The sequence below is a fragment of the Lacerta agilis genome, chromosome 1 (genome assembly GCF_009819535.1).
Source record: "Lacerta agilis isolate rLacAgi1 chromosome 1, rLacAgi1.pri, whole genome shotgun sequence".
In the NCBI taxonomy this organism is placed as follows: domain Eukaryota; kingdom Metazoa; phylum Chordata; class Lepidosauria; order Squamata; family Lacertidae; genus Lacerta; species Lacerta agilis.
This window is the reverse complement of record NC_046312.1, coordinates 80,316,975-80,331,790: the sequence shown is the minus strand read 5'-3', so window position 1 is coordinate 80,331,790 and position 14,816 is coordinate 80,316,975. Positions and strand designations below refer to the sequence as shown.

At 45.5% G+C, this 14,816-nt stretch overlaps 1 protein-coding gene and 1 gene segment (V, D, J or C); both read left to right on the top strand.

The window, feature by feature from the left end:
• The first annotated feature begins 1,850 nt into the window (after positions 1 to 1,850).
• LOC117061004 lies at positions 1,851 to 2,627 on the top strand. The segment is given in 2 exon segments: positions 1,851 to 1,997; positions 2,172 to 2,627. Coding segments are annotated over 2 exon segments (444 nt in total).
• An 878-nt stretch (positions 2,628 to 3,505) lies between these two features.
• LOC117042408 lies at positions 3,506 to 14,204 on the top strand. The gene is made up of 6 exons (XM_033141989.1): positions 3,506 to 3,595; positions 5,678 to 5,916; positions 8,565 to 8,727; positions 10,588 to 10,995; positions 12,737 to 12,862; positions 13,934 to 14,204. Exons 1-6 carry the CDS (start codon positions 3,520 to 3,522, stop codon positions 13,939 to 13,941), a joined length of 1,020 nt encoding a protein of 339 aa, XP_032997880.1. The 5' UTR covers positions 3,506 to 3,519; the 3' UTR covers positions 13,942 to 14,204.
• The last annotated feature ends 612 nt before the right edge of the window (positions 14,205 to 14,816 follow it).

Sequence of the window (14,816 nt, the reverse complement as noted above, 5' to 3'; positions counted from 1 at the left end):
ACGCCCTGGACACACGAACCTAAAGCAACTTGGGATTCTCAAACCATTTGTGATTAGCGAGGGGGACACATTGGAGGAGAAATCAGGTGGCGAAATAGATAGTCGTCTGAGTGGCAAACGAGGCGGCAGAACAGCAAAATTGACTCTCAGAGGCCTCGAGCTTAATGACACAGGGCTGTATCTCTGTGCTTCAAAGGACACAGTGACTGTGGCAGCACCAGGAGCTGTCACAAAACTGCCTACCAAACAACAATACATCTCTCAACGTGCTGCTGAGAAACACATCCTCTCTGTGTATGAGGGGCATGCCATTAAGGCATGTTGTGTCCTCAGGGCCCACTGGCCAGCTCTGTACAAATTGTCTCTGCCTGTTTCTCACACCTAGAGAGCCAACAGGAGCAGTTCAAAGGCCTTCATGGGGAGACCCACAACCCCAATTTCTTCATGTGCCTGAGAGTCACGAGGCACAATTGTGCTGCATCTGCCACCCCAATAACCCCACACGTCACACAGATCCTTACTGATATTTCATTTTCTTGCTACAGACAGACTTATCTAGTCCTTGCTTGTCTCCAGTGGTGGCTGGTGCCCGCTGGGTCTGTCAAGGCATAAGGCGGAGAGGGCAACAGGAGGTGGAGACAGAGGCAATGACAGGTGGAAATGTGTCTAGTTTTGTCCCCCGTCCTCTTCCCTGCTGCGTTCTACAAAGGAAACACTGAGGATGTGTACACATTACCAACTTAATATGCAGCCAGGTCATTCTTTTTCTCAGCTCAGATCAAAGCTGGTTGCAGGGGAGGGGGGGAATGCACCAAACACAGTATTTCATAGGAAACAACAGGACGGACACAGGAAAAATATGGAAAGTGACTATCCTTGTGTGTACACTGCTTATAAGACCAGTGTTGGGAGTGCATTGGATGCAGAGGAAACGGGAGGGTGTACACAGGCTGAGACAAAGGAGGGGGAAGCTGATAGCCACACACACACACACACACACACACCTCGGATTGGTTGTAAGTAGGAAGGAAGGCAAGTGAGGGCTGGCTAAGGGCAGATTGAAGTTGGTGAGTCACTGTGCCTCATTTACCCTAATGGACCACCTTCCACTGCTTCTCTCCCTCTGTCTGAAGCCCACAGGAGTCATAATGCTCCTTCCCAGTTTCTGATTTGATCCTGGAATGTCCTGCTTTTCCTATTTTCATTGGAGAAATGTTGGAGGATATGGTAGGACGTCCCTATTTTCATCCGAAGGTATGGAGTTATGTGACCCACCGTGCCAAAAAGATAAGTTAACTATACAACTTTTAGAAGATATCTGAAGGCAGCCCTGTTTAGGGAAGTTTTTAATGTCTGATATTTTATTGTATTTTAAATATTTTGTTGGAAGCTGACAAGAGAGGCTGGGGAAACTCAGCCAGATTGGCGGGGTATAAATTGTTGTTGTTGTTGTTGTTGTTGTTGTTGTTGTTGTTGTTGTTGTTAACCACACTTTCACTTGGCTCACATTCCCCCAATCAAGACTGAGTTGATTTTAAAATTCATGAAAAACATAACTGAATTCAGATCCAGTTTCATACTTCAGGTGTTTCCTAATGAAGAGTTTTCTGGAGTTCGTTAACACTGAACTACAGTATATTTATAATCTGGACATTGGGCAGTTTCTTAAATATATCGAAATAGTATCAAAATTGATGCACTGGTGTGAATTGCTGAGAGTACAGATTACTTTTGCTCATGATCTGTGCCAAGATACACACACACACACAAATCAAATATGCCATTGGTGTCGTCCTTTAGGAGAGGGAGGGGGCGAGAGAGAGAGAGAGAGAGAGAGACAGAGAGAGAGAGAGAGAGAGAGAGAGAGAAGGAAACCACTGGCATCCGTTTTCCTCCCACTGGCAGTTGCTTCAAGGCTGAGATGGCGGCAGGGCTGCCTCAGTCCCGCTGTGGGCTCTTCCAACACCTGCTCTTCTCCCTCTGGGCCCTGCAGAGTGGTAAGTATCTGGCGATGTGAGGGCAAGGGCACATTTGAACACATTGACCTATTATTTAAAAACCACTTCCAGAACAGGGCTAGTTCACTGAGTGTCTCCCTTTTGTTCAGGGTGTCCACAGTCCCTGGTGATCAACTGTTATTCATTGATGGAATATAATCTCTCTCCTCTTAGGCCTAGTTACCAGCAACCCTAGAGTGAAAGTGACCCAGCACCCACCAGTGGTCAGCAAACAGCAGGGCGAGACCCTGGAGCTGAGCTGCGGCGTCAACCAAGTAAACTGGTTTTTCTATTGGTACCGCCAGAAACCTGGAGAGCCAAACCTACAATACCTTGGGACTTTCAGCACCTATAGTAGCGATTTGGAGGACACAAAAAGTAGCCTCGATAGTCGGCTGAGTGGCAAACGGAAAGACAATGAAACAACTTTGTACCTAAAAGGCCTCCAGATTAACGACACAGGGCTGTATCTCTGTGCTTCAAAGGACACAGTGACTGTAGCAGCACCAGGAGCTGTCACAAAACTGACTACCAAACAATAGTAGACTTCTTCGTGTGCTGCTGAGAAACATGTCCTCTCTATAAATTAGTGGCACATTTCCCACTGCAAACAGGCTTCGTGTATATTCAGGGCCCACAAGGAGCTTTGTTCACATAGTCACTGTCTGTGGGTTTGTCAGTCTCTCTCTCCTCTCTCTCTCTCTCTCCCCGACACAAGCACAGCTAACACAAGCAGTCCAAAACCCCGGATTCAGAGATCCACCCCGCACATGTCTGAATCACAAGGTGCAATCCTGATACTTCTGCCTCCCCAACAATTCATCTCCTCACACAGATCCTTGTTGATGTTTCTGCTCATTTTCTTCTTGCTGCAAGAGAGGGGGGCCGTGTACTGGCATTGTTGCATTGCAGGGAGTTGGACTAGATGGCTCTCGGGGTCCCTTCCAACTCTACAATTCTATGATTCTTTCTCTCTGCTCTCAAGTGCAACACTGGGGGGGGGGGGTGTACAGCCAGTAATGCTACCTGGACTGTCTGTAAAGAAGCAGGCAAGTGAGGGCAGGCTAAAGGCAGACAGAGGTTGGTGGGGCACTATGCCCCATTCACTCAAATGGGCCACCGTCCATGGCTTCTCCCTCTCTGAAGCCCAGAGGAACCATAATGCTCCTTTAACAGCTGGATGAGCAAGCTGCCTTTTCCTGGTCTGGGAGTTTCAATGAAGGGCAAAGCTTCCTTCCCTTCTTGCCAGTCACATGCAGAAGTTGGGGGGGGGCATATATCATAGTTATTTAAATATATCAAAACAGTTTTGCCATTAATGAATTGGTGTGAATCAGTGGTTTAATAGATGACACCTTGCTCATTATTTGTGACGAGCTCCCTTTGAATGGAAGACAGAAGCTAAATAAAGAGAAAAGGTCTCCCTTTAAATCCTCTTCACATGACGGGGGGGGCAGAGAGAAAGAGAGAGGAAACCAACAGCATCCGCTTTCCTCCCACTGGCAGTTGCTTCAAGGCTGAGATGGCGGCAGGTCTGCCTCAGTCCTGCTGTGGGCTCTTCCAACACCTGCTCTTCTCCCTCTGGGCCCTGCAGGGTGGTAAGTACCTGGCATAAGTAAATGGCAAGGGCACAGCTAATCTTCAGATGCCACTTCCAAGACAGGGCCAGTTAGTGCCCTTATTGTCTCCCCTTGTTTCTTTTATTTTTTTTAAATTTTTTATTGAATTTTCAGCAAACAGGAAAGAAAAAATAACAGAAATAGTAATACAGCACTGTATAATATCTATATCTCACATAGATCTATACCAGTATCTCCAGGTAAATGAAAAGAAGAAAAGATTATTCTTAAGCTTCTCCCTTATACCGATTCTATAGTTTGTCACATAGCTGTTAAGATGTATTCTGTTCAATTAAAATATCTCAAATATATTTTATGCTGGTGTTGCCCAAGATGCTCTTCCTCTTCCAGACCATTCCAATTGTGATGGGACAAAGCCAATTTAAAGAATGGCAGAGGGCAATATCCAGATTTATTTGGCAAAAAAAGAAGCCTAGAATTAAATTTAAGATCCTAACGGATAAAAAAGAAAGAGGAGGCTTTAGTGTACCGGACCTCAAGATATACTATGAGTCGGCCTGTCTGGTATGGCTAAGAGAGTGGTTTAAAATTGACAATCCAGAATTGTTGGATCTTGAGGGTTATATGAACAGATATGGCTGGCACGCATACTTATGGTATGGAAAGGTCAAGGTGCACAGAGCCTTCCTAGATCATGTAATAAGGAAACCACTTTATCTGGTTTGGACTAAATATAAAGATTGGCTTGAAAAAAGAACACCAGGATGGTTATCCCCACAAGAAGCGCTCTCTGTCAAAAAATCAAACTCAGCAGAACGATGGCTTTCCTATAGAGACATTCTAGTGGAAAAAAATAACGAATTGGTCATGAAATCCTATGAAGAGATTAGAGAGAGAACGCAAGGATGGCTGGAGTATCGCCAAATCCATAGTTTATATACAAAGGATAAAAAAGAGAAAGGGTTTGAACAAACTAAATCAATATTAGAGAAAACAGTCATAAGTAACAACACTAAAAACTTATCAAAAATTTATGATTTTCTACTAGAATGGACAACCAAGGACGAGGAAATTAAGAGCTCGATGATTAAGTGGGCCATGGACTTCGGGTACAACATTGATTATATTAAATGACATAAACTGTGGAATGTGACAATAAAATTTACAGCATGTGTCCAATTAAAGGAAAATATATATAAAATGATCTACAGGTGGTACCTCACACCAATGAAACTGTTCAAAATGTATAAATCAGGCGACAAAAAGTGCTGGAAATGTGGAGTTAAAGAAGGAAGCTTTATACACATGTGGTGGCACTGTGAGAAAGTTAAAAAATATTGGGACCAAGTCTACAATGAATTAAAAAAAATCTTCAAATATAATTTCAAAAAGGTACCTGAAGCCTTTCTACTAGGAATGGTTGGGGAAGATATTGAAAAAAACGATGTAAGGTTATTCCTTTATGCGACGACAGGAGCTAGGATCCTGCTGGCCCAATTCTGGAGACAGCAAAGGATCCCTACTTTAGAAGAGTGGTGTCAAAAGATGGTTGAATATATGGGGATAGCAAATCTAACATCCAAAATTCGGCAACAAGGAGGTGAGAACTTTGGAAAAGAATGGGACAAATTTAGGAAATACTTAAATAAGTTGTATACAATATAAAAAAAATGTAACAGTCATAGTTCAGAAAATAATTCTTTATTGGAATTTGAAGTAGATTATATAATATCATCAAAGTATAAAAAGTACAAACAGTATGAGATAATAATCTGTAAGTTGGGCATGCATGGATAAGAATTGTTTATACTTACAGAATGTATTTTAAGTTATTAGAGTGTAAATAGATGACAGTAGACATACACAATAAAGAAGGGTAAACCGCGGAAATACCTGACAAAATAAAACAGCGGAAGTTTGGGGGGAAGCAGAAGGGGGGGTAATATGGGTTTGATCTCTGTTTATTTTTTTTATTTTTTTAGTTTTTTATTTATTTATTTTTTTGTTCTTCTTTTGCTCCAGTGTCTCCCCTTGTTTCAGGTTGTCCTCAGTACCTGGTGATCATCTCTTACTGACAGGACATCATTTCTCTCCTCCTAGGCCTAGTAACCAGCATCTCTGGAGTGGAAGTGACCCAGCACCCACCACAGGCCAACAAATGGCAGGGCGAGACCCTGGAGCTGAGCTGCGATGTCCATCAAAATTACTATCATTACTACTGGTACCGCCAACGCCCAGGAGAGATTACTCTAGAGCACCTCGGGACTGTATACTCTACTGCGGACAAATTGGAGGAAATGCCAAAAAACGATCTGAATAGTCGTCTGAGTGGCAAACGGGTTGGCACAAAAGTATATTTGTACCTAAAAGACCTCCAGCTTACTGACTCAGGGCAATATCTGTGTGCTTCCAAGGACACAGTGATTGTAGCAGCACCAGGAGCTGTCCTAAAACCAAACAATAATATGTCTCTCCTCCATGTGCTGCTGAGAAACATGTCCTCTCTGTACATTAGTGGCATTACATCCCACTGCATATTATTAGTGAGGCATCTTGCATACTCATCGCCCACTGGCCAGCTCTGTATGGCTGAGTGTTACAAGGAACAATCCTGATGGTTCTGCCACCCTAACAAACCCTCTCCTGCCTCATACACATTGTTCTTTAAAATGCTGCTAATTTTCTCAGCCCTTATCTATCCTTTTGATCCCTGGGCTCAGAAAGTAAAGGCCTCTTGCAGATCCCATGTTAGCAGGAGGTCCATTCCACAGGGATCAGACTTTTCTTGTGGTTTGATTCTCACCTGTTTCATATCAGGCAGGTGCCACCACCTCTGTTGTCTTTTTGGCATCTTCTAATGAACTTCCTTTTCCAGCAAGCCTTTTAAATGTAGAGATATTTCCCAGTTTACATCTGTATTGGAATTGCATCCCGATGTTTTATCTCTGGTGTGTTTGCCACCACTTCACATTTCAGAAGAAAACTCTCAGCAGTTCACAAATGGAACTTTAACAGCAAAATGTTAAAGGGGGGGTGTCAAGGAAATTATTTATTATTAAATTTGCATACCATCCTTCATTTGTAGATCTCAGGGCAGCTCACATAAATTACAGCTCCGTTAACTAGAGGATCCCGTGAATTGGCAGGACTCTCTTTGCAGCTCTTCAGTCTCATTCATGCTGCCCAGCCCAAATATCTATGGTTGGAAATTTATTAAGGCTGACAAGGACTAATGGGAATTGTAATCCAAAATATCTGGAAGGCACCAGATTAAGAAAGGCTGCACTAAGTTTTGCCAGTTCTCTCGCTGGGACACACTGCCTTTTAAAGAGGCAGCTGATAAATCCCTGTGAACCTGTTTGAGGTACAGGAGTCCTGGGATACCTCTGCACTTACTTATAGGAGTGAGGTCCACTGAATCTAAGGGAACTACTTTCAGAGGGAACATGACCAGGTTCTGGAGTTTCTGCAAAGCATTCTACCACCGTGCTATACAGGGGGGCACTGTGATGCAATCTCAGGGAGCGCCTTTACAAAAACCTTCTGCCCTAAGAAAAATGAAAACTTGGGTCCTTGAAGGGTCTTCCAAAAGCAAAACAAAAACAAAAAAACGAGAAAAGGCAGGAAAAACACACACACACACACACACAGAGAGAGAGAGAGAGAGAGAGAGAGAGAGAGAGAGAGAGAGAGCAGATAATTAACCCTTTCTTCCCCGGAATAATCTGAGCTTGTGTTGTATTGCTTGTTAAAAGCAGGTTAGAGACACTTCACTCTTTCTTTGCCAGCTGTTTCACTACGCAAATCCTTTGTTTGGTTCCAAAAGGGTGTAACCAGGGAGTTCAGATGTACTTAACTCCACATGGAATTAAGCTGCCGAGCGTGTCCTATTGAAATCGGAGCCAGTAGGATGCAAACAGAGGCTGGGACTGAGGAAAGCGCCGTCCTCTTAATGCTTTTGAGTGTCAAGTCAGCTGCAGCGGCTAAAGACACAAGAGTAAGATCAGTAAAAGTAAGGCTGGCAACTCTACTTGGCGCTTCTCGAATATATGCATTTCTGCACACATTTACTCAGAAGTAAGTTGTGTTCAGTAGGGGGGCTCACTCCCAGGAATAAAGAGGTCCTAAGACGCAACCTTGAGTGCAAATGTGGACACTCAATAGAACGATCTTTCGAATGGGAGGCAGAAAGGTTTGAGCAGGGAGCAGATTCTTGCTGGAGAACTAAGTTGAGAAGAAACTCCCTTTCCCCTCCCTGCAAAGAGAGCGATGTTCTGCAGCCACGAAAAGCGAAGGAGCAGCAGTTGCTGCACGGAGCCTTCAGGGCTGCGGAAAGAAGGGCGGCTGGCTACTCGGCTGGACGGAGCGGGACTTGACTGACCTCCTAGCAGAAATGGAAGGGAGCTGCCTCCAGATCGGTACCAATCTGGGATCAGGAACGCCGAGGCGAGGGGCGGCTGTTCAATGCGGAGCGTTCCCAACTGTCTGGAAGGCAGACGACTGGAGAAACGAGAAGGAGGTGGCGGGGGCGCAAGTGGGGATCACCGCCTGGTCTAGTGCAGCAGGACACTAGAGTGAGCCGCCTCAAGTGCCTCTGGTTATCGAGGGACCGGACGGGAGGGAGCAGGCTGCCGCTGGGATTGGTAGGCGCTACCAGGAGAGCTGGGAGAGAGTTTTTGTGCGATCGCGTCCCGCTGTGTCAACAGCGCCACGATGATACACGCCGCGCCCAATACTCGACGGGCGCCTGGAGGAGGCGATGGAGGGGTCAGGGAATGGGCAGCAAGTCCAAGCGGCTGCCCCCAGAGAAAAAACCCGCTGTGGGGCCATCGTGACAGATTGAGGTGCTCCGGAGAAGTCTAGAGGTTCTCCCTCTCAAGCGAGATGCGTTCCCGGCCCTCCACGGCACCGGACGGTCCCGAGGGGCTTGGGCAGCCCTCGTCCGGCTGCTCCCTGGCCGCCTTTGGCTTGAAGCACCGCCCCAAAGGTCGCTTCGCCGTCGGAGACCAAGGAGGGCAGGAGGGCGAGGGAGGAGCCGTTCCGGAGAGCCGGGAGCAGCCGGGAAGATTTTGCAAGGGGGGCCCGTGAGGCGGCAGTGCTGTGTGAGCAAGCTTACTTCGCGGATACCGGGACGCAGCTCATAGTCAAAGGTCAGTCGGAAGGCGCTCGCGTCCACCTTCGGGGTGGGGGGGAAGCGGGGAGGGGGCTCTCACCTCCACCCTCACCGGCCACCCCGTTTTCATTATGTCCCATTAGAACAAGGCCGGTTCGGTCACTTCGACGGGTGGGGCGGCGGCAGAGGATCCAAATGGGCAGCAATTGGGGTGGGAAGTTGATTTAGATGGGGCGGCGGGGAGTCATGGCAGTCCCACCCAAGGCACAAAATCTACCCCCCCCCCGCCCTAGTCACTCTGCCCCTGCCTCCTTTCTCAATCCTGCCCCCAAAAAAACCCACCATAGATCGCCAGCGAGGGAGCCCAGATTCAGCCACTGTCTCAAGTCCCAGCTCTCCTTTAAATAACTAAATAAATAAAGACACGTGGGGGGTGGGGGTTAAAATATCGAAAAGAGTTTCCAATTCGCTCCAAATGGCTGGAGTGGAGGAATGGATGCTTGCATTTTCTGCCTTGCAACGACTCTAAATAAATATTTGGAGCTCGGGGCTGGGTGTGGAGATCGTAACCATCCCCAAACAGCGCGTCATTTTTTACCACAGCCCATCAAGGAGTGTTTAGCCAGGTCAGCGTCCAAATGCTCGGGGCATAAATAGTGCATCTAGTAGAGAGAGAAATTGCCCGGATACAAGAAAGTTCCCTGATCACTACCACCACTCGCGGGGCGAGCGTGGGGTGGGAGCGAAGATTGCAGTCCACCAACAAAGCCAAAATTTACTACATTATGGGAGCCAATGAAAGCCGGCGCTCTAGAACAAAGAAGCTCTTTCTTGGCATCCACGAGGACTAGAATCTAATCTTCAGAAAGAGATCCGTTAGCTGGAACGAGGAAGAGAAGCCAGGTGGAAGGTATACCTGTAGGTTTCTGCTAGTATGGTGAGGTTTGCTCCGGATCCTGAAAGCTGGGACATTGAGAGTCAGATGAGCAAATTGTTTCAAACCAGTAATGCTTTATTATTTTAGACTTAATTTGGTCTTATGGGCTCCCCACAGCCATGTGCTGCAGTTGTGATGCACACAACACACACTTCTTTGAGAAACCCAAAGGAAAAAAAAATACTCTGGTTAAAATAGAACTACTCAGACCATGTGCATTGTGCAGTTTCACATTTTAAACTTACCTGTATAGCACCACCAACATTAGGTTTTGTTGCTGCTGCACAGCTGCAATAAGTACCATTTTCTCATAGAAAGTGATTATGCAGTAACAATAATTGTGTATTATATGCACATGCTTGGGAAGCAACCCCCTGACGTAGGCTATGTACATACCATACACTTAAAGCACCCCAAAAAAACCACCCCAAACAATCCTGGGAGCTGTAATTTAAGGGTCCTGGGAATTAGACTTCCTTGAGGGGTAAACTACAGTTTCCAGGATCTTTAGGGTGTGTGTGCTTCCAATGCATGGTGCATACCCAAGCTAAGAAGTCTGATTGTCTTTAAATTAGAGTAAGACAGTGTATATGTGTGTTAAAAGGCAGACAGGCACAGCAGAAAGAAACAGGTAGTATCACAACTGAACAGAGAGGTGCCACCTTTAGAAAATCACATATCTGGGTTAACTAACCTTAGCTTCAAAAATCCTGTTTCTCATGTACTTCATAGACCTCCATGCATAGGATTGAAGCCTATCATAATGCACTTGAATTAAGATTGCCATTGCACCTTTTAAATCTCCTTTATAAACCACCTTTTTTTGTTTGTTTCCCAAGTTGATTAAAACGGTACAATTAATCAGCATCAAGTCATGTGGAGTAAGTGCTTATCTGTGGGTTTGTTATAGAGACTTTTAAGACACACTCATTCCCCAGCCACCCACACTCCTGATCACAGGGCTGATCAGCTTGGGCCTTCTGCTTATTATATGCCCTCATGGAACAAAGAAAACATCTTCTCCCTTTGCAGATGAAACTTGTCAAAGCTCACAGCCGACTGTCCATCTTCTGGGTCCCGTGTGCCACAAGGACTACGTCACACTCGTGTGTGTGGCCCAGGGCTTTCCCTATGCGTGGCCCATTGATGTGAGCTGGAAGCGTGATGGGCAAGAGGTGACTCTCTTCTCTGTCGCCACCGACCCCGTCCGCACACTGGACAGCGCACCATGCAACTTTGGGGTTTCCAGTCGCCTGACGATGACAGCTGCAGCGTGGCAGGAGAGGCATGTGTACTCATGCCACGTGAGACAAGGGAACATAGCCGAGGCTGAAGAGTCGATGGAGAGGGAGCCGAGCCAGCAGTCAGGTAAGCAAGGACTAGGGTGGAGGCAATTACATCATGTACCAGCTTGGAGATCCTACGTGATTGATGGGGGAAGTAGTCAGAAGGTGCCCTCTTCCTCTTGGTGGTCAAAGGTTGAGAATACAGGTCTGATTAAAGGAAAAGCAGCAAACATTTCTTCAGGAGCAGATGGTCAAAACAGGGGTGTTTTTCTTTGCTGTTTTAGTTTTCTGATTAATTTTTATTTTATTTTATGATGTTGCCTCAATTTGGATTTGTGTATGGTCACCCTGATGGATAATCAAGCAAACAAAGAGGGGGAGGGATTGAGAGATAAAGTTTTATCACAACTGGAGGCTGATTTCTCTAAGGGTTCAGCATTTCTGCCTCTCCCAAATATAATTTGAAGTGCTCCTAAATCAGGGGTCAGCAAACTTTTTCAGCAGGGGGCCGGTCCACTGTCCCTCAGACCTTGTGGGGGGCCGGACTATATTTTTTTGGGGGGGGGACATGAACAAATTCCTATGCCCCCACAAATAACCCAGAGATGCATTTTAAATAAAAGCACACATTCTACTCATGTAAAAACACGCTGGTTTTCAGACCATCCGTGGGCCGGATTGAGAAGGCAATTGGGCCGGATCCAGCCCCCAGGCCTTAGTTTGCCTACTCATGTCTTAAATGGTTGCTAATTTTACTGTGTGCTAGGTGTTGAAGAAAGAATACAGTACCTTCCCACAAGAGGCATAGTGCCCAAGGTTAGTTCTGGAAACTGAGGCAGAAAATCCTACAAACAACTCTCCCTGAAGTACAAACATAACAATAATCAATTAAAAAATGAACAGTTTGCTGCCCTTTCACGACATCAAAAATTAGCAGTCTGAGGCAGCTGTTCCACTCTGTCTAATGGCAGGGCCAGGCAGCCCTACTATTTCCTATTTATTTATCTAAAATATATACCATGTAAATCAACAGAGCCTTCATGACAGTTTACAAAAACAAATGACGTACCCTTAAGGTTCTAGACTTCATTTTTGATTGCTAGGGTGGAAACTGCAGCCAGAGTGGTGCAGGCTCTAATTATCTCCCACTTGGACTACTGCAATGCGCTCTACATGTTGCTACCTTTGAAGGTGACCCGGAAACTACAACTAATGCAGAATGCGGCAGCCAGACTGGTGACTGGCAGTGTCCGCCGAGACCATATCATACAGTCCTGAAAGACCTACATTGTCTGCCAGTAGGTTTCCGAGCAGAATGCAAAGTGTTGGTGCTGACCTTTAAAGCCCTAAACAGCCTTGGCCCAGTATACCTGAAGGAGCGTCTCCACCCCCATCGTTCTGCCCGGACACTGAGGTCCAGTGCTGAGGGCCTTCTGGCGGTTTCCTCCCTGCAAGAAGGGAAGTTACAGGGAACCAGGCAGGGGGGCTTCTCAGCAGTGGTGCCTGCCCTGTGGAACGCCCTCCCATCAGATGTCAAGGAAATAAACAACTATCAGACTTTTAGAAGACATCTGAAAACAGCCCTGTTTAGGGAAGCTTTTAATGTTTGATGTTTTATCATGTTTTCAATATTCTATTGGGAGCTGCCCAGAGAGGCTGGGGAAACCCAGCCAGATGGGTGGGGTATAAATAAATTATTATTATTATTATTATTATTATTATTATTATTATTATTAGGGAGGGTGTGCTCTAAAAATGCCAGTCTGAAATGTCCATCTTGGTGAAGGTGAGTGGGCCTCTGACTCTATTTTCTCTCACGTCAGCCTCAACTGTCTTGGAGTTGCAGAGCAGCCTTCATACAGGGCAGATCATTTTCCTGCTCCTGGTGGTTAAGAGCTTTGCCTATGGCACTGCTCTGGGAATCTACACAGCCTGTAAGAAGAAAACAGGTAAGAGACCCATTTTACTTACGGAAATCTGAAGGGTACAACTTCCTTGGCCACAGGGAACCGTTGTTCATGTATCCAGAGACCCTGGTGACATCCAAAGTGTATAATGAAAGCCCCTACCCACTTAGTTGGAACAATTTGGCAGGATATATGTAAACAGTAGGGGTGTGCATCAGTCACAAGATTCAGCTGGTATCCGTAGGTTTGGGAAGCTGCCTGTTCTGTTTCGGAGCCACTCTGTGTCATTCCAATTTATTAATTATTTGGGACCCATAATTTGTTCCCCTTTTTGTAGAAATGGATAAAGTTTTCAGGCATAGGGGCCCCTCCAGAGTCGATTAAGCCCACCAAATTGTAGGCAGGAAAAATCCAGGTGTTTTCGGCCATCTTTACATTTTGATTTTTAAAGGGGAGGGAACAAAGGAAAAGTATATTAAAAATTTCAGATTCTACCAGAATTAGATGGAAATTGCAAGCGTGGCCATAGCTTTTAAGGAGGTAAATAACCTGCCAAATTTCTGAATGATAGCTGCAGTGGTTCTGCAGCTGGGACAGGCTTTAGTATTTGGGGATAGGTACAAAAGGAATGATGGGAGGAAGAACATGAATTTACACGAAATATTGGAGCAAGGAAAATGTCACCCCAATAAGGATCTTATTGCCCCAGGGGTCATTGATGTGAGGTGCACTCCCCTCCCCAATTTTTTAGGGCATAATGGAGATTTCTCCATTAACTTGCATTGACGAATGAGTAGATCCATGGGAACAAAAGAAACACTGTTTTTAATCCCTCCCCAAAACCTGTCCATCAAAACAAAAGATCCCTCTGCCAGCTCTGCATTCCCTCCCCTCTTGAACTCTGAGCATTTCCCAAGCCACAGAATGATTCAGGATCTGTTTTGACTCAAGATGCCTTGTTAATGGTGCCATCTAATTTGGAAATTTGAGAACCTTCCACACATTGTTCAGCTTTGCTTCATATATCACTGTACACACAGAGTTGATGGTGCATCCTGCACTGATGATCATTGCCTTGCTGGGTTACGACCTTTGAATCTCTTTCTTTTATAGGTCTCTGATCGAGCTGTGGAGAGGCTCTGTGTCTTCCTGCTGGTATTGAAGCATGAGCTCTTCCTCAAGTCAAGAAACCTATCCGCTAACAGCTGGAGGCCATTCCCAGTGTGGATCCTCAATGTTTCTTCTCTGACATTTTCCCATCTTCCTTCTCATCTGCTCTTCAATCTTGAGGACCTACATTGGTCACTTGAAAAATTGCTGAATTCTTTCTTTGCTTGAGCAAATTTCCTGTGTAACAATAAACAGAACTAGATTTTATTATCTCTGCATGACTGTGTTGGGAATTATTAATCCAACAAGATGGGAAGCTCCTCATGTGCACCTTTCCTCATTGCTGCATCCCCTGTTTTGGGGGGAAACACAGAAGCACCTCCTGTTAAAGGCACACAACCTCTCTCAAATGTTCATGTATAGATTAAATCCCACCCATATCTAATTAATTCTGGGGTTATATGCACTTCACATGTTAGATGTGGGCTGTAGTGGTTCAGTGGTAGAGCATTTGCTTTGTATTTAGATGGATGTCCAATCTCCAGGTAAGGCTGAGCATGCCCCCTGCCGGAAACCTACAGAGAGCTGCTGTCACTAGACTCACTTAGATGGACCAATGGGGTTGTTCAGCATGAAGCAGCTTCCCTATTCTCCTGCGTTCATTAATCAGTATCATAATAATAAATTTAATTAATTAATTAATTAATTATACCCCGCCCATCTGGCTGGGTTTCCCCAGCCACTCTGGGTGGCTTCCAACAAAATATTAAAAATATAATAAAACATCAGACATTAAAAGCTTCCCTAAACAGGGCTGCCTTCAGATGTCTTCTAAAAGTCAGATAGTTGTTTATTTCCTTGAAATCTGATGGGAGGGTGTTCCACA